Genomic DNA, 23,744 nt, shown 5'->3' with positions numbered 1-23,744 from the left:
TCCACTCTCCTTTCCTGGACAATGCTGTAATTGTCTTTATCATCATTAAAGTACAGCATGGAGAATAATCACCACCTCTTTTTTTTCAAAGCACAAATTCCATCTGAGGATTTCCACATATTTGGGTAGAATTTCTAAAACGTTTTATACACGTCATGTCAAAAGAATGGGCTTCTCCACACTCAAAGAATCTTGATTGGAATAATAAGGAACATCTGTTACATGAAGCATAAAGATTCAAAGCACTACAGGATACATAGTTTTTATGACAGTTCAATGTTGGACGGCACCCAACATTACCAAAAATTGACATTGCCAAGCACCCTGTTTTTCTTATGGCCAAAACAAGAGAAGATCTTTTGCCTGGCAACTATTATTTTATGATTTTCATATTTTTCTTCCATACAGTCTTTATCCCTGCACGCACCTTACCCACAGGAGAATAAGGGATCCCCCTTGCAGAAAGGTAAAACTTAAACTGTAAGTAACTGAATGTTTTGTGTATGTTCAGAATGGACATAATAACACACTAAAATCAATGAGATTAAAATAAAGGATTTATCAGATGAGGAGTATGTGCTCACTTTATTATGTTTTTGCAATGTCAGAGACATGTCACTGAGTGTGCAATCTAACTCGGCCTTGAGACTACTATCCTAGACGAGACTGGCTACTAGTGGCTAATGGAATTGTCATAATATAAAGAACATATGCCAGTTAGCCGACACTTTTATCCAAACCTTTTTACAGTTGTGCATGCATTCATTTTTAGTATGGGTGGTCCCAGTGGGAAATAAACCCACAACCCTGACATTGCAACTGGCATGCTGTACTAACTAAGTCACACAGGCCCATGTGTGGTAAAAGAGAAATACTGACCAATAGCCTCTTCAGGTGTCCAGTATCCAGAGGAGTCACAGACCCGGGGCGAGGTGGCCTCATAGGCATACTGATGGAACACACCATCTGCCTCACAGTCCCTGCAGTTTACACTATCCACTGTAGGGGAACTGTTAAGAGAGGTGCTCAGATGTAAGTATCAGAAAATCTTTGAAAATGTCATTATCATTCATGAATATCTGTGTCTGTATCCCAAATGCCACCATGGGGCGGCAGGGTAGCCTAGTGGCTAGAGAGTTGGACTAGGAACCGGAAGGTTGCAAGTTCAAACCCCCAAGCTGACAAGGTACTAATCTGTTCTTCTGCCCCTGTACAGGCAGTTAACCCACTGTTCCCAGGCCGTCATTGAAAATAAGAATTTGTTCTTAACTGACTTGCCTGGTAAAATAAATAAAAATATTCCCTTTATAGTGCAGTACAGGCTCTTTATGGGCCCATCGTTAAAAGTAGTGCACTATATAGGGAATAGGGTGTCATTTGGGATACATATTATCTCATTACTGCATAAAAACTTCAGCTCCACATTTATTCTACCTTTGATGAAGTGGCCCCCTTACAGGTGGCAGCCAATGAATGGAGACCGAGTCTGAGCTTTGTTGAATCACCATGGGCTTGAGAGGGATGGGGGAGGGCCTTCTGTTGTTCAGCCAGTTTTCGTAGACTAGATCCATATAACAATGCATCCGAGCCACTTGATTTGGTGTGAAATGGTTGGTGCAGTTATCGTCTGAGGAAAAGAAGTGAAAGTAGAGTTAATGTTCCCAGCAGAAATCATCAAACGGTGTCATAATCCTTGTGCTTACGTACTCCCTTAAAAATGTGTGTGCTTGCGTTCTCCCTAAAAGACCTTCTCTTTTAAAAAAGCAGCAATCGTACTGTTTGTCCATTTCGGTGGCGACCTATCATTCAGGGCAGGTGGGGCAGAGCCCCACATTTTTTGCCCTTTTTTGGGCTTGCCTATTTTGCATGTTATTTTGGCATTAATACGTGTCACATATCAAATCAAAACAAAATAAAATCCAATTTTATTTGTCACATACACGTAGTTAGCAGATGTTAATGCGAGTGTAGCGAAATGCTTGTGCTTCTAGTTCCGACAATGCAGTAATAACAAACGAGTAATCTAACCTAACTATTCCACAACTACTACCTTATACACACAAGTGTAAAGGCATAAAGAATATGTACATAATTATATATGAATGAGTGATGGTACAGAATGGCATAGGCAAGATGCAGTAGATGGTATAGAGTACAGTATGTACATATAAGATGAGTAATGTAGGTTATATAAACATAAAGTGGCATAGTTTAAAGTGGCTAGTGATACATGTATTACATAAAGATGGCAAGATGCAGTAGATGAACTTTGGCTTGCCTCCAGAAAAAGGCTGTGCCCGAACAGCCGAAAAACCCCTCACTGAAGTCCAAAACAAACCAAAACTTTACAAAATGTTGTCATAATACTACAAGCATGAACTCTTCCGAACTGTTTTGGCTGGGAAGTATGCGGACGCTTTAAAAGAAAGGTTCACCCGTTTTGAATGTAATATTGTTTTTGTGCATCTCTGAGTGATGTTCTTTCGATTCCCTGGGTTATTCAATGTTTTCATGTGTATCTGAGTTATTGGCGTTCAAGCAGGCAGAAATCCGTCCAGTATGACGTAGCACTGTGATAATGTCGCTCTCACTACACTGGAAGTCAATAGCAATACGACTTTTAGATCGCAAAAACGTCTATCATACATGTCAGATTTCAATACCAGCCGATGTCATAACTTGGGAGCATGTCTTCTCTCGAATGAGTCATTGATCATATTTTTGCAATATTCCTACCTAGAGAAATTTGTAATTTAACAGAGGGTCCAGCACATTTTTCCTTTTTGTCTGCCCCTTTAGTCCAGGTTGCATTGCATGGTGCCGTTGCCAGAGATATTATAGAAAGGAGAACGAATGAAGGAAAGTATAACGCCCCACCCAGCAGACTGTCAAACAATGGCGTTCACGTTGTCATACTGCGTCACATGTTTGCTAAGCTAATTGTCACACAATCCATTCTCAAAGTCAGTGTATATGTCGAGAAACATGCTTTAATAATTTCCTCGAAAGTACATCATGTCATGATTCCAAAGCTATACGATATTACAGACAGCAAGTTAAATATTTGTAATTTTGTATTTCTTGAGGAAATTCATGGTAATGTTGGGTTTTTGAGCTAGCACCCAATAGACTCCTATTCACTCCTTGAAGGAGAGCGCTCCTTGTCCCAGAATCACCTAGAATGCACCGCACGGCCCGTTGACGTAGCATGGGTAACATTTCCCATCTCCTCAAAAGTATATCTGCCGTTGTGAACGTCAGACTCCACTCTGTGAACCACATCGATCTGCAGGTTAAGTTTGAGATTTTAGTGAGATTGTAGACTCCTAAATTGAAAGTGCAGTATGTTTAGGTCGGTTGACAGCTAAGTAGCTACTTTACATGCTGGTATTTTCTTTGGTATTATTGTGTGTAGCTACGTTTGCTACTGTAGCTAGCCACCAAGGTAGCTAGCCAGCCAGCCCATAGAGAGATTATTGCATTGTGGATTTTGTAGACTTGAGCTGCAACAGATGTCCACAATGAAATATTGTTCTCACATATTAGTATTATTTAACACTATAAATTAAAGGAATTTGTTTTGGGTGGATTTTTCCTTTAAGAAGCAAGTTAATTTTTATCACTCATTTGACGTGGATGAATTAGGCATACTATGCAATCCATAGTCCAAACGAAATACACTTGGATTTAAGATCACATACACAGTAGACCAGGGGGTATTTAAGTTTTGGTTAAAAAAAAATACTGTAAAATCACCAGGAATTCAGCAAGAAATGTGTTTGTTAGGAAATCTGTTCCCAAGTATTTCCACGAATAAAAAAAATAGACATGTGATTGTCTCTCAATGTAATCAAGGTATGAAATTACTGTTATTTTCAAATAAATGTTTTGGGCTTAGCTGTGGTCAACTTGCAGTGTACAAATTATTCAAATTATTCCCCCCAAAAAATCATCCTGTGGCTAGTTGCCTACCCCTGCTGTAGACATTTGTGGTCTTGCAGTAGGAGTATGGCACCACTGCCTAATATTAGGTATGTGCCCCAAATGGCACCCTATTCCCTATACAGTTCACTACTTTTGACCAGGGCCCATAGTGATCTGGTCAGAAGTAGTGTTCTATGAAGGGAATAAGAGTGCCATTTGGCTAGCTGATGCTGACTGCATTGCAGAGAGGTTACAGTAGACCTACCTGTGTAACTCATGTAGTTGTTGTACGGTGTGTCCTGGTAGAGCGTTATCCCACAGGTGTCATTGACACGACCAGGGTCATGGCAGGCCTTAGACTTGGGTGTAGGGGCCGTGTCTGCACATAGGTCTCCTGTCTCCATGGAGGGAGTGGTCTCCTGACAGGGGTCATCACAGGACTCCCGCTCACTGACCCCCTTGAAGACATGGTACAGTCCAAAGATATGGCCCATCTCATGGATCATTGTGTTATTGTGTCCAATGGTGCCAAAGTAGGATGGATTCATCACCATTCCACCTGTGGATAGGATGATATAGTTATCGAACAGAACTCAACAGGTGGTGAGATTGCTGAAATAGTCTGCCTTTGTTGCTTCTCAAATACTCCTAGAGCCTGTAAATAACTTCCATCCCAGATCTACTCCATGATCACAGTGGGACATGTTTTTTGGGGGGCAAAGATGAATCAGACACAATCTCTATGTCAACTTCTTTCAATGTTTTTTTTGGTGTGTTTATTGATTAATTAGTCAAGCTTGCCATCTCAGACAAACAGTCAAACACATTTTGTCTGACAAGCCCTCTGAGTAATAGCATGTTAACATTTGGATTTAGAACCAACTAATGTCATAAAAACCCTAAACGATGTGCCATTTATAACCACGTAAAGACGAGGCAAACCTTCAGCAGTTTTAAACTCATCATGTAAGAAACAAGTATAGTGCCAACCTGGAAATAATTTGCACAATTTCTTATCATGTAATTTATGGAGTATGGAGGCAGAGGTTATTGCCTGTTATAAACTTTAAGAACTGGAATAGAATAAAAATGCTATTTGTTTTCTAATTAGAAGCACTATTCAATTTGTGAGGACCTCTGCTGGGCCCGTTGAGACAACTTCACTTTAATAGCACATTTAGCCTGTAAGCAATGACAGATGTATGCAGGGCTCTGCTTCAACATTCAATTCGGTGGAGAATATATTCTGGTGCAATTGGGAGTAAATTGGGAGAGGACCTGCTTGTCAGCCCTAGACTTCCTGACTGTAAGGCCTGTTCTCATGGTTTGTTCTCAGACATAAATCATCAGGTCTGATATACAAGCTTAACCGTTAATTACAAAATAAGACTGGGAAAAGTAACTACACAATTGACACTATAAAGTTCCTCTTCTCTCTTACAGTCGTGGCACCACTGCATCTTTCCCTGTATCATTCAACCACTTACTGTCATCATATTGAAAGATGTGGCTTTGAGTGAAATATCCTCACTTCAGGGAGCTGTGGGATTCAAAGAGGGGATGGAAACCTGCAAGACGGTGGTCCATAAGGGACATACTGTATCAGAGAAAGCCCAGCCCAAAACACTGACTGGCTTGTTGATGCAGTTCAACCCTGAGGAAGAAGAAAAGGACATCTGTGCTGGAATGCACCGAACGCCATGCCCAGGGCCCATAATGAATGTGCCAGGAGGTAAGACGCAACCCAGAGGGAGCAAAACAAACCTGATTGAACGGAGAATAATACTTTAAAGGAGTTTCACTCCCCGGCCAAGTACTCTTACTGAGTGATTTACAGCTCTTCAGTAGATGGAAGAGAATACACAGAAGAGGATATAAGATATTTAAGGATAATTTACAAGAAGCAACTTGACTGTAACGCAGTGTTTCTTATTGGGGTAGAACAATTCCATTTGCAATACACAGACAAAATAATACCAGTCCAAACCAATTATAGTAACATTTCCACTTCAGGTAAAGTTGGGATTTATTAAATAACTAGATGTGAGGAGAAAACTCTTAGCTTTAACGAGCGATTGAAAACAGTAACAATGAAAACAGTCAAATGGGCTGAAAGAGATGAATGGCAACAGGGCATTACCCTGGCTTTTCTTGTTTTTGTTTGGTTGTTGTTGGGGTTGTCTTTACAGTGGAAAGTCCTAATGATTCAGAGGCAATCTGCCAGGAAATCTATGCATGCTGCAAGTGTTTTCTACCCAGGATTAAGGCTAATTCATCTTGTTACAGCTAATACTGAGATCAAAGAGTGGAGGGCAAGAGATGAGGAGAGTGATGGGGAGAGTGAAGGATGGAGAGAGTGGGGGAGAGGGGGAGAGAGAGAATCTGAAGACAATACCTACCTTCTCTTCTTCTGCATTTTACTTTGTGTAACTTTTGTGTGTACTTTTTAACCTAATAAAAGTCAATGTAATCCTGTTTGGCATGTTAAAGCATGCATATCATTTTATAGCTCAATGTCTTTTGTGTTTGATTCAGGTGAAGACAGAAGGAAGGGGTGTAGCAGTAGCTTACCCTGATGGTTGAGGGCCTCCTTTGCCCATGGCCAGGTTGCAGCCCCTGCTAACTCTTCACGGGCTGAGTTGTTGGCAAAGAAAACATTTAGGGTGTCTGTGCTGCTCAGGTGTAACAACTCTTTCAGTTCCTTCACACTCATATAGGCTCTGCAGAAAAGAGAAGAAGTATATGTCATTAGTATAAAAAAAATCTTGCATTCCCTGCTTTTAGTCTAGGGCAATTGGACAGTTTGTTCACACAATCCTATAGTAAATAGCAACGGTATACAGTTTCAAATACCCTGTGAAAATATCAGACAACACAGGTGTAGAATCAATGAACTCCCAGATACACACACACAGTCAGGTCCATAATTATTGGCATCAATGATAAAGGTTAGCAAAACATACTGCATGAAATAAATAAAACAAATATTAAGTTATATAGTATGCTACATTTTGGGGGAAATGATTATGTTATATTGCTCGGAGAAAGATATTTTGTTCAACAAGTAATTTTAAAAAATCTAAAAAGATACGGGTAAAGATGATTGGCACCCATATTAACCCCAGGTTTTCAATGTGGTTCAAGTCTGGAGACTGAGATAGACATTGCAAAATGCTGATTTTGTGGCAAATTAACAATTTCATTGTAGATTTTGATGTGCTTCAGGTTATCTTATTGCTGAAAGACTCATTTGCGGCCAAGTTTCAGCCTCCTGGCAGAAGCAACACAGTTTTTGGCTAAAATGTTTATGATGCCGTTGACCTTAACAAGGGCCCCAGGACCACTGGAAGCAAAATAGTCCCTTATTATCAAAGATCCTATGGCCTGGTCCTATGGCCCTTGTTAAAGTCAACGGAATCATGAACTTGACCAGGAAAATAACAGGACATTTTAGCCAAAAACCTGGTTGTCTCTGACAGGAGGCTGAAACTTGGCAGTCCTTAACCGCAGAGAAAGGATATCAAGGATCTGGAAAGATTCTGCATGAAGGAATAGTCTAAGATCCCTACCAATTTGTTCTCAAATATCATCATTTTTTTTAGAAAAAGACTCAGTGTCGTTATCCTCGCATGTGGAGTGTGCTGAAGTATAGGGCTGCCAATGTTATTTAGATTTGTTTGATACATTTTTTAACTAAATATATTACATGTCTTTGAGCATACAAAATAGCTCAATATTTGTATTTATTTTATCGTGTTTTTTTGCTCATCTTTATCAAGGGTGCCAATAGTTATGGACATGACTGTAAATCGGATCCCATGACATCGTAATGAAAAAGTCCTACAGTATGTTGTGGTACTCAACGGAGAAAGTAGACAGTACAATAATTTGTTTGGTAATATTCAAGTCATGTAGTCTAGTCAGAGGAGCTCCTGATGAGAAAGTAGCTCATCTGGGAGTTCATTTCCACTTCTCTCCTTCTTACATCCAATTCTACTACTTCCAAAACAACATTGTTTGAATTGGTTCGGGTAGCTACATGAAACCACTACCTTCCACTTCCCCCCCACTCCCAACTGTGATAAATTGCCATAGAACTGCTTTGATGTGTGAAGTTAACTTTTTTTTAAACGCTAGATTATGTCACATGTCATTTTTCTCTTTTGCTTTTATAGCTGGAAAGCCTTTCCACCTATCACTGGCCCATTCGTTTGAAAAGGTATGAGTGTTAATACTCTTTTGAAACCTGCCAAAGGGTCTAGCCCATTAGTTGAACCACCTACTGTTTCTTGGATGTGTTCCACCCAAGAACTGACCAAGTGTAGTTTGCCTTACATCCAGGTTTCATTAAACAAGCAAACACTGTGTCAATCTGCTTGAGTGCTCCAATTCAGCATTAGGTCAAATGAGTTTCATAATACATATAACATATGAAATATAAACAATGGATTGATCGTTTCTAATAATAAAGTATCGGTTGTTCATTTTGAATTCTACATTATGAAGCAATATTTTGGTTGGTAGAATCCATATCAATATAGCTATGGACACAATTCAGTCAGTTGAGAACTCTAATATTCATAGCCAAACTTCTTGCAACACTGGCCCTTCAAAAAATACACCTGGAAAGGGCTTATTACATTATGTAATACAGTAGGCCTACTTTCTAAAAAATGATTTTCTGCACAAATTTGATAGAATTGTGTTTAACATCTGAACTGGGATGATAGAACTGTACTCAAAGGCCATGTAACTTTTTCCAAATGTCCTTTCATTGTTGGAGAAAAAGGGATTTTTGAGAACCACCTAGTTTGCCTTGCAAACGGATTCAAACCACCAGTTCTGGATCCCCTCAGCGGCAGGGGAATATCCTAGCATTAATGGCTAAAATGTCCTCCTCATTTTTCCTTTCTCTGTCATGTGTGGCCAAAATCTTCATGTACCTGGCCATTCCTCATGGCTGTCTCTCTGTCTGCTTGAACAACAAATTTGTGTAGTGACAGCAATTGGCTAGGGATTGAGTTCTATTGCCCAGCTGCAGATACCTGGACAATAACTCAGACAGAAAAATACCAAAATCCCAGACCCAAACATAAAATTGTACTCTCTACAAATGCCATCAAAATGTCATCCCTGCACTAATTCTCCTAAAACTCTGGATTGCACTCATCCAACCAGCTCAGGTCAGGACCTTTTAAAGACCTAGGCTACACTGCAGATATTCCAGAAAGCCGTGTCTTATTAAGCATTTGCATCTATGGTGGATTCGCAATTCATACAGTTTAAGTGAATGGTCAGAGGTAGGAAAAACTTTGGCAAGTAACTGAGAGAGATTACATCATTGCAAGCTATAAATCAGAAGTCAGTTCTACGCTCATGCCTTCCTGACACTTACTTTTATATCCGTCTCGGGCCTGGCTTTTTAGCTGATGTTGTTGCTCTGTAAAGTACAAATACCAGCCCTCCCTCTCTGTGCAAAACAACACATTGACTGATTGTACTCCAAATGTATTGTTAGTGCCCAATCGGAGGGTATTAATTATGAACAGTTTAGGAACTCTGTCTGAACACTCCCTACCTAAAAGACACACTACCAAAAAGGAAACTACTAATACAGTATGCCGACTTGTGAAGAGAAAGTCACTGGTTCTTTTGGACAGGTACCCCAAACTCATTCCAATATTGCTTCAAATTAAAATGTTTAATTATCTTATCAATAGCATTTACATGACCATAATCACCAGCTATAAGTTTGGGAACGTATCACCAGTACATTTTGATCCTGAAAATAACTTTTAAGTTTATATTACAAAAAAAACATGGCAATAGACTATATATAATCTACAGTAAATTGTATTCTTCAAGAAATTGTAACACATTTTAAGCAGTCTATAATCCTATGCAATGCATCGTAAACTCAAACATGCACAGTATACTGTATATTAGATGGTCGATTGATTTGTATCAGACAATAATCGCAGGTTAAGAATTTCTACCTACATGCTGTGCACAACTAACAAAGAACGACATTATGGCAAGACATCATGCATTTTGTTTGAAACCCAGATAAACCTAGAACAGAGCGGAAGAGACTTCTGGTTTCGTTGTTTCGCAATAATTAGTGTATACTTTGGCTTCTCTCTCAATTCACAGTTTCACATGCTTTCAGAAACTGTTCCAGAGTATCAATGTGTGTGCTTCACATGTTGTCTAATACACATACCCTAACAAAACAAAGTACCCCAAAGACAGACACTTAAGGCCTCTTTAGTAAATCAAGCTTAACGCCTAATTAGGTGTTAAGCTCCCAAAGCCTACGTAGAGCCTCAATATCATTACTGTCATTATCATTAAACTCACAACATCCACAAAGTCCAATAAATCCAGGGGCAAGCAGCACCACTTTTCTGGTTGCAGTAGCTAAGGGAGGCTAAGGATGACAGACCCAGCACTTTTTTATTTGTCAGAACTAGTGAAGAACACCAATATAAACCCATTCATTTAATTGGAAATTAGATAGAAGATGGCTCTGGACCACAATATGCATAAAGGTATTGTTTGTGACTAATTCATACATTCAGACAATTGGGACAATTTCCCAAAGCAGCAACTGTATATACATTTTCAACCATTCAACTGATCTTCAACACCTTGATTAGAGGAATCTGTGTTTCTGTTGGGACAAACACCTGCAGTACTGCTGTGGCTCTCTTGGAGCAGGATTAAGGATCCCTGACAAGAACTAATTGAAAAAAAATGTCTCACCTATCTGGGGACTCTGGATCGAAGCATGTCTTCAGGACATCCGTGACCTCAGGATCACAACAGTCTCCATCATCGTAGTCGTAGTGGATGCTGTTGCACTCTGTGTTGCAGACCCCGTCCCTCCTCTTCCAGTTGTAGCAGGGCCCCAGACGCAGACAGTCCCCACCATCGTGGCCCGTCAGTGGGTGGTCACACTCCGCGTCACAGTGTCTGTTACCAATCTTACTGATCCGGCAGTTGCTGAGGATGAAGCGCTGGCGTACAGATGTGTTCTGGACAGTATGCGTGCTCAGCTCCAAGCTGATGTTGTAGGACTTGAAGGCTTCGACAAGTGCCTGGTGCTGCATCTGGATCTGGGCCTGAGAGACAGTGGGACGACTTCCGTCATCGTTACAGATGTTAACAATGCGGTAGCGGATCCTCTTCTCTGTACGCAGCTGCCAGTGGTTATTGTAGCCTAGGATGATGTCTGTGTTGTCACAGGTTGTTAATCCACAGGGAGGGGGCAGAAAGGGGGACACATGTTCCTGCTCAGGGATAGGGATGATGACTATGGATGGGTGATAGCCCTCCTTATGAGGACTCCACTGTTGCTCTATCTCGGAGAAGTCCGCCCAGAGAGCGAGGTTTGGTTCCCTCTTATCAATCCGAGAAGGCCCTTTAAGGAGGTCCTCGTGAGTGCGGGGGAGCACCCATAACACAATGCCTCCGATGTGCCCTCGGAAGTTGTGCCCAAGGTCTGACTGGTCCCCACCTAGAAGAAGTGTTCGACAGGTCTCCATGAATGGGCTGTAGAGGTTACCAGACTGCAAACTGCTCTCCCCAACCTTGGCACCATCTATGTAGAGCTTCATCCTTCGGCCATTGTAGCTGGCCATTAGGTGAGTCCAGGAGTTAGGGTGGTAGCGCTGATGCCCATAGATAGTCGTGGCTTTGGGAGCTCGGTCTGTACGGAGTGTAAAAAAGAATCTGGCATCTTTTCTTCCACCGGGCTTTACTGTGCGAATACCTACGGACCATCCTTTCTCACTTAAGGAGTGGGAGCAGTTGTCAAAAACCCCTGCACAAAAGGAATACAAATATTATTTTGCAAAAAGACAAACATTGAGCATCCTCTTTCAATGTAATTAAAGCCAGACTACCCAGAGAGTTGTGGGGTTGAAGGTATTTCCCTAAACGAAGGCACTGATTCCCAGCTGTTTCTCAGAAAGAGAAAATCACATCTGGCTTCCAGATGTTCTATGCTGGGAGAGCTAAAGGTCAGGGAACCCCTTCACCCTCATTCCATACACACAGTCCACACAAAAACTCAGAAATGTTTTTGGACATTGAAAACAAATCTGGGTAATTGTAACAAAATATCCCTTAGGAGGATGGGCCAATTTCATGGTTAAAATTTAATTCACTCAAAGTAGTGGTTAGAACACAGCATCTCTGCCAAGTAAAAGTCTTGATACTATAATCTGGCAACAATAGAGGGACGGATTTATAATAGTACAGCATAAAACTAGTCTGTCATGCTTATCTGGTAAATATGATACATTTTTATAGAAATTGTAATAGAAAAACAAATGTGAATAAATAAATGCGGAATACACTAATTGTCAAATAGGGTTCACTAAAGATTTAGGCCAAAGCTTAAAGCTTGTAGACCATGATTAATATAAGTGACATGTAAAGAGGAAAACCAAAAAAAAAGATGTGTAGCTACAGTACTTAGCTATCTCCAGCCCGACTAAACACAACTATATTCACACCTGTTGTGGCTAAGTGTGGATATTTTCAGAATTGCAATGGCATAGATGGGTTGGTAAGGGCTGTTCTATTCTTTATGATTCTCAGGCCGGGATTCAATCCGATCGGCTTTGTCGGCTATGCAACTTTTAAAGTCAATGTTCCCGCATTCGCAGAGACCGCATACACAGCAAACGCCTCATATGCTGCTGGCTCAATTGGAAATTAGCCTTAATTGAGCAATTGATGTCATTGGTCAGAGAATCTAACCACCTGCTTCCTACAGTCCTTAATAAAAGAAAAGGATGAAAACCTACAGGCATTGTACCTCTTGTGGACTTTGTGGTTGCCTAACCCCCTTCACCGGCATGTTTGTTTTACATGTGTAAGGTCCTGGTTCAATCATTGCTCCTGGCTATTTTCTACATCATTCAATAAATGGCATCCCATTTCTGACATCAAACTTCTGTTATTTCAATCAAAATAGAATTGTGATTTCTTTATTGATTTTCTATATTCGTTTACAGTGAACTAATGAATTCATATTGCCTATATCATATTTCCTTCAAACCTTAGCCTTATCCTGCTGTTATGCTGCATTCATAACCAAGTGGGACGGTGGTATTAACCACATGTGACTGGGAAAAATCCACTTGAATGCCCCTCCAACTTGTAATTTCAAAGTGGGAAACCCTGGGAAAACCTGTGCTCCGACTTCTCCCAAATGCATTTTCAGCTGTTAAGTGTAAACAAAAAAACATAATTTATAAAAAGCAATCTATTAATATGGCTTTTGAACAATATAATTGGTTTACAAGCATGATAGCTGTACTTTTAGTTTATGGTTGACGCAGCTTGTGGACCATTAGCACATGAATGCATCCAAATGGTATTTATGACTTCACAACTGGTAATTACCACCTTCCCACTTGGTTATGAATGCAGCAATAGACGAGAGTCGGTATATTGCCTGCAGGATATGAGGAGACTAGGGCTACACTATCAATTACAATTTGATCTATACAGTGGTGGGAAAAGTACCCAATTGTCATACTTGAGAACAGTGGCGTCTGGTAAGACAAGGGGTGGCGGTCTGTGTATTTTTGTAAACAACAGTTGGTGCACCATATCTAAGGAAGTCTCGATCTATTGCTCACCTGAGGTAGAGTATCTTATGATAAGCTGTAGACAACACTACCTACCGAGAGAGTTTTCATCTGTATTCTTTGTAGCTGTTTACATACCACCACAGTCAGAGGCTGGTACTAAGACAGCACTGAATGAGCTGTATTATGCTATAAGCAAACAAGAAAACGCTCACCCAGAGGCGGCGCTCCTAGTAGCAGGGGACTTTAATGCAGGGAAACTTAAATCCATTTTAACAAATTTCTATCAGCAGGCTGGCTGAATGTGCAACCAGAGGAAAAAGAACTCTGGACCACCTATACTCCACACACAGAGACGCATACAAACCTCTCCTGTGCCCTCCATTTGGCAAATCTGACCATAATTCTATCCTCCTGATTTCTGCTTACAAACAAAAATTAAAGCAGGAAGCACCAGTGACTAGATCAATAACAAAGTGGTCAGAGGAAGCAGATGCTAAGCAACAAGACTGTTTTGCTAGCACAGACTGGAATATGTTCTGGGATTCCTCCGATGGCATTGAGGAGTACACCACATCAGTTATTGGCTTCATCAATAAGTGCATCGATGACGTCATCCCCACAGTGACTGTACAGTACATACCCCAACCAGAAGCCATGGATTACAGGCAACATCCGCACTGAGCTAAAGGCTAGAGCTGTCGCTTTCAAGGAGCGGGAGCTTATAAGAAATCCCGCTATGCCCTCAGACGAACCATAAAATAGGCAAAGCATCAATACAGGAATAAGAATCGTACTACACCGGCTCTGACGCTTGTCAGATGTGGCAGGGCTTGCAAACGATTACAGACTACAAAGGGAAGCACAGCCGAGTGCTGCCCAGTGACAAGAGCCGACCAGACGAGCTAAACTTATTCTATGCTCGCTTCGAGGGAAATAACACTGAATCATGCATGAGAGCACCAGCTGTTCCAGAAGACTGTGTGATAACGCTCTCCGTAGTAAGACCTTTAAACAGGTCAACATTCAAAGGGCCGCAGGGCCAGACGGATTACCAGGACGTGTACTGCGAGCATACACTGACCAAATGGCAAGTGTCTTCACTGACATTGTCAACCTCTCCCTGTCCGAGTCTGTAATACCAACATGTTTTAACCAGACAACCATAGTCCATGTGCCCAAAAACCTGCCTAAATAAAGGTAACCTGCCTAAATGACTGCCGACCCGTAGCACTCACGTCTGTAGCCATGAAGTGCTTTGAAAGGCTGGTCATGGCTCACATCAACACCATCATCCCAGAAACCCAAGACCCACTCCAATTTGCATACCTCCCCAACTGATCCACAGATGATGCAATCTCTATTGCACTCCACACTGCCCTTTCCCACCTGGACAAAAGCAACACCTATGTGAGAATGCTATTCATTGACTACAGCTCAGCGTTCAACACCATAGTGCCCTCAAAGCTCATGAATAAGCTAAGGACCCTGGGACTAAACACCTCCCTCTGCAACTGGATCCTGGATTTCCTGACGGGCAGCCCCCAGGTGGTAAGGGTAGGTAACAACTGTAATGTAGCAGTTTGAGAGCTTCAAGTTTCCTGGTGTCCACATCACCAACAAACTAATATGGTCCAAGCACACCAAGACAGTCTTGAAGAGGGCACGACTGTAACGGCTGTCATAGGTGGAAGAAGGTGAGGACCAAGGTACAGCGTGGTACGTGTTCATACTTTTAATAATGGAACTGAACACTGATTAACAAAACACAGAGAACAACCAAAACAGTTCTGTCTGGTGCAGACACAAAAACAGAAAGCAAACACCCACAACCAAAATGGGGAAAACAGGCTACCTAAGTATGATTCTCAATCAGAGACACCGAACGACACCTGCCTCTGATTGAGAACCATAACAGGCCAAACACATATAAATATAACCACATAGACTACCCACCCCAACTCACGCCCTGACCAATCTAACACAAAGACGTAATAAAGGAACTAAGGTTTGGCATGGGTCCTCAGATCCTCAAAAGGTTCTACAGCTACACCATCGAGAGCATCCTGACTGTTTGCATCACTGCCTGGTATGGCAACTGTTCGGCCTCCGACTGCAAGGCAATACCGAGGGTAGTGTGTACAGCCCAGTACATCACCAGTACATGGGGCCAAGGTTCCTGCCATCCAGGACCTCTATACCAGGCGGTGTCAGAGGAAAGCCCTAAAAATTGTCAGAGACTCCAGCCACCCTAGTCATAGACTGTTCTCTCTGCTACCGCACGGCAAACGGTACCGGAGCACCAAGTCTAGGTCCAAGAGGCTTCTAAACAGCTTCTACCCCCAAGCCAAGACTCCTGAACATCTAGTCAAATGGCTACCCAGACTATTTGCAGTGCCCCCCACTCTTTACACCACTGCTACTCTCTGTTGTCATACTACCTCAACTAACCTGGGCCCCAGCACATTGACTCTGCATCGGTACCCCACTGTATATAGTTTCACTATTGTTATTTTACTTCTGCTCTTTAATTACCTGTTACTTTTGTCTATTATTCTTATCCATCTTTTGTTGAAACTGTTGTATTCGGCGCATGTGACTAATACAATTTGATTTGAGTAAAAGTAAAAGTAAAAATACTGAAAAATGAAAATGAATCAAGTAAATGTCACTCAGTAAAATACTGCTTGAGTAAAAGTATAAAAGTATTTGGTTTTAAATATACTTAAGTATCAAAAGTAAAAGTATGAATGATGTCAAATTCATTTTATTTAGCAAACCAAATGGCACAATTTTCTTGTTGTTTTAATTTACCACTAGCTAGGGGCACACTCCAGCACTCAGACATGATTTACAAACTAAACATTTGTATTAAGTGAGACAACCTGATCAGAGGCAGTAGGGATGATCAGGGATGTTCTCTTGATAAGTAAATGAATTGGAAATGTAATGAGTACTTTTGGGTGTCAGTGGAAATGTATGGAGTAAAAAGTACATTATTTACTTTAGGAATGTAGTGGAGGAAAAGTTAAAGTTGTCAAAAATATAAATGTTAATTATTATACACAAAAAAAACTACTAAAGTAGTACTTTAAATCATTTTTACTTAAGTACTATACACCACCACATAACCTTGCACTTCAGTTTACTCCTACTATTTGAAGTTTGTCACTTTTCGTGACCACCAAGATTAAACATCTTTGATTTATCCCACCTACAGTCAGCAGAGGAAATGACAAAACTTCAATGCTTGTCAGAAATACCTAGGAATTTAGTTTTTATATAGATCAAATGATTGGGACAACTTTACATTTATTCATTGAAGTTATCATCACGTGGCTATGAATCTATTTGCTCGGTAGCCGAGAGCATTGAGAGCATTAACCTCTCAAGAATTGACGTCAAAACAACAAGCTTGCAGGTGGTGGCCATTTGTGTCTGTAACATTCCCCCCCATAACTATTTGCATCTCATAATGGCTGATTTCCCAATTTCTCTCATTTTCCCAACCATGCCATTTGTGGTCTATATACTGAATTTGATATTTTTAACACTTTTAACACTTAAACAATGATAGGGAGAGAGAGGTTTTGGAATATCACTCACCTGCTATGATGGCTGGGTTCGTCTGCCCACCCTCTGGGTTGACCCACAGTTCAACACTGAACTTAGCCCGAGGAAGCTCAATGCCAGCTGCTGGGTTGACCCTCAGTTGTTCCTTCTGTCCACTAAAGTACAAAGCAGACATCCACTTAGGGGGGACGTCTGGAATCTGGGCACCCCACAAAATGCTGGCGCGGCTAGGTGGTCCCTCCTGCTCCACAGGGTAGTCCTCAATCTCAGCAGAATAGTCACTGTGCTGCCGAAATGTAGAGAATATCCTGCGGGACTTTACTACGCTCTCAGGGAAAGCTGCCCAACTGTCTTCACCATCTGAGACTGTAAGGGTACGGCGGACCCTTCCAGTCAGAACTCTCTGCTGCTTCTTGAGCAGCAGCTGCTTGTGTGGGCCCTCAGGGCGCCCACCATCAACCTCTGGTTTGTCATTGTCACTACTTGATTCCGCTGTCACATCAGCCTGACTGGGAGGCTTTCTGTTGAAGTTGGGGTGAGGAGAACTGACCATCCCTAGAATCTTAACATGTCTCTCCTCCTTGTCTTTGGGTATCACTGCCTCTGAGTTTCCCCGACTAACCTTCTTCTCACCATTGCCCCAATGAGAGGCACTATCCAGTCCCGGGTTAGAATTAGCATCAGAATTGCACCCACCTGAACAGGAGGACTCCTCAAGATGAGTTATATGATAGAGACCACTTTGCCTTGTGGTGTATCTCCTTGGGTGAGCCACTGGAGGGAGATGTGGAACTGATGCTGAGTATGCTGCTTGTCTCAGTTGTCTGGTGGACCTGCACTGTTCACTTGCTAAGTGAGCCAGTTCACTGTCAGCTCTCTGAGCCATTGCGCGTTTGTATCTTCGGATATGATCTGATTGAGCAGAGTTTAGCAGCCATGTGTTGATCATTATGAGGACAACAGCCAGTAGTCTAACAAGCAACATTTTGGAGTTTAGATTTGGAATTGTTGTTTTGGAATGTTTTCAGTTCTGGAACCCTGCCTTCTTCGATACAAAGTTGAATACAGCAGCACGATCAGATGTGATTAAACCCCCTATTCCCCATTACATAAACTAGTGATAAGTGGGTAACTGTGTATTTCTCAACTAATAGTATTATAATAAATCCAAGGATTCCATTTTTTTAACAGGTATCCTATTTTTTGCAAAAGCAATTGCCTATTTTTGTTTGGACTGGTCTATTTAGTGCAATGCAGTCAATGCCAGTTATGCATTCATCAATTTAATTCACATGTGTTTACAAGGCAGGTGTGTCATGCATACTTTCATCAAGATGGTAGTTTTACTTCCAGACTTCAAAAAGTAGCTAAATAGAAGCCTGTCAGTGCACTCAAATAGAGAACTGTAGCAGTATGTTTCATTGACTGTGTGCAAAATCTCCAGGCTGTTGCATATGGAGGTTCAATGTATATTTAGTTTGTAAAAGCTTCTGGCTATTTCGCCGGTCTAAACAAAACTACAACTTGCCTCTCATCTAGCCTCCACTGCACGCAATCACATCAACTCGCCTTTAAAACCTGCTGCACTGTTAACTGGCCACTTTTTTTAGGGAAAGTGACGGTCAGAGCAACCTACCACAATACCGCCTGTTTGAATAGGATGAAAGTATTGTCATCAGGCTACTGTATTTTGCAGCATCAATTTTGAATTTGGAATGAAATTGTGCAATATGGTTACTTTCAGTCGATCTGCTTGTCCATAGAATTCAGTTGGAAGACTATTGTCCCTGGTTGGATTTCTCTTTTTATTATTTTAAATATAGGATCATTCACGTGATGATTTCAGTGTTTTCATCCATTCCGCGCAAAATAAAGGTTAGTTCATGTCTTGCCTTCAGGTCTTGCCACCAATCTCCTCCTTGTGCGCTATTTTCGATAGTGCCCGTTGTTGTTAACTTAAAATTCACCCTGTGAGAAGGATTCAGGGGTGACCAAAACAATGAACAAGCTGGCTGAGGTTTTTAGTTTTTAAGCCAATATTTCTCATTCAAGGACTATACTATGAAGTCATATAAAGTAAAGGTAAGCTTTATTGAAAGATAAACCTTAAATGCAGTCATAGGCTACACAATGGCAGAAATATAAGTAGCCTAACCATCAACTAATGTCTATTGTTATTTATTTGCATTTCCTTTCACTGCATTTGGTTAAAAAAGTAACAGCAAGGTATGAGACAAGAAGCAAGAGCAAATCAATGGGAATCAGACTAAATGCTCTGCTGGTCCTGTTGAGAGAGACTCCAAATTAAAAAAAGTTCATTAAATCACCTTTAAGCGCGCGTAAAGTCCTCTTGTATGCCCTTTGAAATTGTGGATATATTTTCTGCGCTGATTAACCGCCAGTCTCGCTCTCCTCCATAGCCTATTCAGAAGATCAAACCAACGTGCTGAAACGTTTTATCTATTACTCTCAGACTGACATCACTAACCCTGCCCCTACTACACACATTAGTAACGAAAGGAAAATCTCTATCCAAGGCAGTCACTCTTCACCATCGACGTCGAGTTGTGTGCACTGTCCATACTCCATAACTGTATTTTTCAGGCACTTTTATGAATAGCCAGTCTAGTGCCCCACCACAGCCATTGAACAGAGATTCTGGCTGAGCCTCACACCATACGAACACCACTCTTTCACACACATCTGTTTGACACATGAAAAATGATAAACCTATGTATTTAATTAATTGGAATAAAAACGAGCATGCCATATGTGCAGGTTCCTCCGTAGCCTAAATTGTTATGTATGGGTAAAATTGGTATGGTAAAAAACTAGGGTGCTCATGCTTGGTATCACTAGTGCTTTATCATTTGACGAACCTGCAAACTGAACTCATCAGTGTTGTGGTCAATTCAGTTCAGTTTCTGAATTGAAATTGAATTAATTAATTGAAAATTGCCCATTGTTTCTTATTCTTTTTCAATCCACTTGACCATACCCTGGAGCTAACCAGTATAGAATTTCATCTTGGGGATGCTTGAAAACCTCTTGCTACATCAGTAACCTGAGCTTTTAACAGCATTAAGACATCAAATAAAAAAAAATATTAATTTGTCAAATCAACCCTAATTGCAATTACCTATTGCATTTCGTTATAGCTTGCATGATGAATAACATATCCATCATTTATTCTAAATTATCTTCTCACCACAGTAAAACTTTAAGATGGGCTATAACTTTTATGAGAAACATATGCATCATCCTATGTGGGAACCTCTCTAAAGTAAACTGTGCTGATGACTTTGCCTTTGGACAAAAAATATTATTAGAATATGATAGGATGTTCAACTACAAAAACAGACAGGTAAATCTTATTAAATCTGTCCCAAATGTACATTGCCCCTTAACTTGTTTCCTTCATTTTTTTTCACTGCCATTGTGTGCGGCTGAATTTGTGGGTGCTCTTCTTCTCGTCCACTTTACTACCACTCTTAAAGGAATGACACCACAGGACTGCTATAGGAAGTCCCTGAACCATCTCGCCATGCCTCTTCTAATCGTGGCCTGATCACAATTATCTACCCCACCTCTAACACCAATATCACGTGAGGGTGCGTCTTTAGATTTGAACCAGCTCACGTTGTTACAGTGAGCTAAACACTAGGGTGACAAAATGCAACAAAGACTATTGGTAAAATACTATTTAGCATTTTCATTATTCAATTCAATTTTTTTATTATTACTGTACAGGTGTTCCTGTCTCACAGAGCTCACAGTAATATAATTTGGACGATATCACTCATGTTACTAACTTACTAGACATCATACCTCTTTTTTTGATCAAATGTAGAATTGCAGATGTTATATATGTCTAAACACACCCATTTTCTCACCCCCACTATTTTTGTCAGGCTCAATTTGCAAACAGCCCAGCTTAAAGCAACTGGCATTTTGTGCAGGGGCCCCTTAATGGGTAAAAAGGGTCTTAACAGTGGGAGGCAAGAATTCCGCAACCAGCCTGAGGATCTGCCTGCAAAACATTCCGCTTTTTTATCAAAGTGCTTTGAGATCCTGCTGCAACTTTCGAAAAAAAGTGAATGGCTGCTCCCGGGCCTCACCCCCCCACTGCAAAGGACCTCTAGGAGATTATCCTTCATTTGAGCCTGCCCAACCCCAACCCCTATACCACAATCTGAGTGACCAGAAACAGAATGGGGAAAACCTGATGTGCTGGACAAATGGAGAGAGGGAGGGGGGAAAACACACTTAGTAGAAAATGTAAGAGGGGGCCCACAATTGTTTGAAGGCAAATGTAACTTAATAGGTCATTTACTTAGTCAAATTATAATGTTGTTTCGCAAACTGTATAACACCGTAAAAAAAATACAAATAAACCCATTCAAATCAACAGTATAGGGAAAGAAATGTATAGCAGGTATTGGCTACTTTTTGTTGTGTGAGTAGTGAATCCTTTCTGTCTGTATGTTGTAATTGAAAATTGTCTACTAAAAGAGAGTTGTACTGTCTCAGTTGTGTTTCACATGTGAATTATGGAAGAAAGAAGGACACAAGATTCATAAATCTGTTCCACAAGTGAAAACATTGGGGAAATAATTTACTGTGAATGCTGTGCAGACCTACATGCACAACTAATATTCCAATTTGACTGAGGTAGGGTAGATATGGGGAAAAAAACAGGTAATCCAATGTATATTTATGTGTAAGAAAATATATGAATACATAAATACATTTTGTAAAGCTTGACTAGACAGCCTGGTTTACTTGCCACTTGAATGAGCCTTGGTGAGGAGTGTGGCAGAGGTGATCATGCCCTCTGCTGTGTGCTGTCAGAACTTCATGAGGCCGGTATGGTCAACATTACCAACACCACAACTTGCCCAGGTTACTTTCATACAAAAAACATATCTGTCAATATCTATCCTTTGCATATTTTTATAGCCTGAATTTTGGGGGAAATGTTATTATATACATACAGTACCAGTCAAAAGTTTGAGTTTTTTTCTTCTAGTTTTACTATTTTCTACATTGTAGAATAATGGTGAAGACATCAAAACTATGAAATAACACATGTAGAATCATGTAGTGATAAACAAATCAAAATAGATTTTAGATTCTCTAAAGTAGACACCCTTTGCTTTGATGACAGCTTTGCACACTCTTGGAATTCTCTCAACCAGCTTCACCTGGAATGCTTTTCCAACAGTTTTGAAGGAGTTCCCACACATGCTGAGCACTTGTTGGCTGCTTTTCCTTCACTCTGCGGTCCAACTCATCCAAAACAATCTCAATTTGGTTGATGTCGGTTGATTGTGGAGGCCAGGTCATCTGATACAGCACTCCATCACTCTACTTCTTGTTCAAATAGCCCTTACACTGCCTGGAGGTGTGTTGGGTCATCGTCCTGTTGAAAAACAAATGATAGTCCCACTAAGCGCAAACCAGATGGGATGGTGTATCGCTGCAGAATGCTGTGGTAGCCATGCTGGTTAAGTGTGCCTTGAATTCTAAATAAATCACTGACATTTTCACCAGCAAAGAACCATCACACCTCCTCCTCCATGCTTCACGGTGGGAACCACAGATGCTGAGATCATCCTTTCATCGACTCTGTGTCTCACAAAGACATGGCGGTTGGAACCAAAAATTTGGACTAAGTCCATTGCTCCTATTTCTTGGCCCAAGCAAGTCTCTTCTGATTATCGGTGTCCTTGAGTAGTGGCCTGATTCACGCAGTCTCCTCTGAACAGTTGATATTGAGATGTGTCTGTTTCTTGAACTCTGTGAAGCATTTATTTGGGCTACAATCTGAAGTGCAGTTAACTCTAATGAACTTATCCTTTGCAGCAGCGGTAACTCTCGATCTTCCTTTCCTGTGGCGGACCTCATGAGAACCAGTTTGATCATAGCGCTTGATGGTTTTTGCGACTGCAGTAGAAGAAACGTTTAAAGTTCTTGAAATGTTCCGGATTAATTGACCTTCATGTCTTAAAGTAATGATGATGGACTTCTCTTTGTTGATTTGAGCAGTTCTTGCCATAATGTAGACTTGATCTTTTACCAAATAGGGCTATATTCTGTATACCACCCCTACCTTGTCACAACACAATTGATTGGCTGAAATGCATTAAGAAGGAAAGTAATTCCACCAATTAACTTTTAACGAGGCATACCTGTTAATTGAAATTAATTCCAGTTGACTACCTAATGAAGCTGGTTGAGAGAATGCCAAGAGTGTGCAAAGCTTTCATGAAGGCAAAGGATGGCTACTTTGAAGAATCTAAAGTCAAAAATATATTTTGATTTGTTTAACAATTTGTTGGTGTTATTTCATAGTTTTGATGTCTTCACTATTATTATACATTGTAGAAAATAGACAAAATGAAGAAAAACCCTCGAATTAGTAGATGTGTCCAAACTGTTGACTGGTACTGTATATAAAACATTCAGCAGAAAAACTACTCTGCAAAACACAACCAAACCTGATATAAATTAGTTTCAACGTTTTGTTGCATCTACAATTGTATTGGTGTGGGTGCGTTCATTCAGTGCAGGCATAGGATTTAGTTACGACTCCGGTGCAGTAGGGGGGAGTAATTAATTTTTGCTAGTAATTTCGTTTGG

General features: G+C 40.8%; 1 protein-coding gene across 1 annotated transcript in view; it reads right to left on the bottom strand.

Annotated features, from left to right (window-relative positions):
• Positions 1–18,183, bottom strand: part of LOC135514181 (pappalysin-2-like) — an 88,111-nt gene extending 69,928 nt beyond the window's left edge. The window contains exons 1-6 of the mRNA XM_064937467.1: positions 17,136–18,183; positions 10,690–11,749; positions 6,496–6,644; positions 4,190–4,483; positions 1,435–1,627; positions 880–1,010 (exon numbers count right to left, since the gene is read on the bottom strand). Of these exons, the coding sequence (XP_064793539.1) occupies positions 880–1,010; positions 1,435–1,627; positions 4,190–4,483; positions 6,496–6,644; positions 10,690–11,749; positions 17,136–18,087 (2,779 nt within the window). The 5' untranslated portion in view covers positions 18,088–18,183. The remainder of the gene's footprint in view (positions 1–879; positions 1,011–1,434; positions 1,628–4,189; positions 4,484–6,495; positions 6,645–10,689; positions 11,750–17,135) is intronic.
• Positions 18,184–23,744: the final 5,561 nt, after the last annotated feature.

This window comes from Oncorhynchus masou, chromosome 3 (assembly GCF_036934945.1).
Source record: "Oncorhynchus masou masou isolate Uvic2021 chromosome 3, UVic_Omas_1.1, whole genome shotgun sequence".
In the NCBI taxonomy this organism is placed as follows: Eukaryota; Metazoa; Chordata; class Actinopteri; order Salmoniformes; family Salmonidae; genus Oncorhynchus; species Oncorhynchus masou.
The sequence above is the reverse complement of the archived record's forward strand: the minus strand, read 5'-3'. Positions and strand labels throughout refer to the sequence as shown.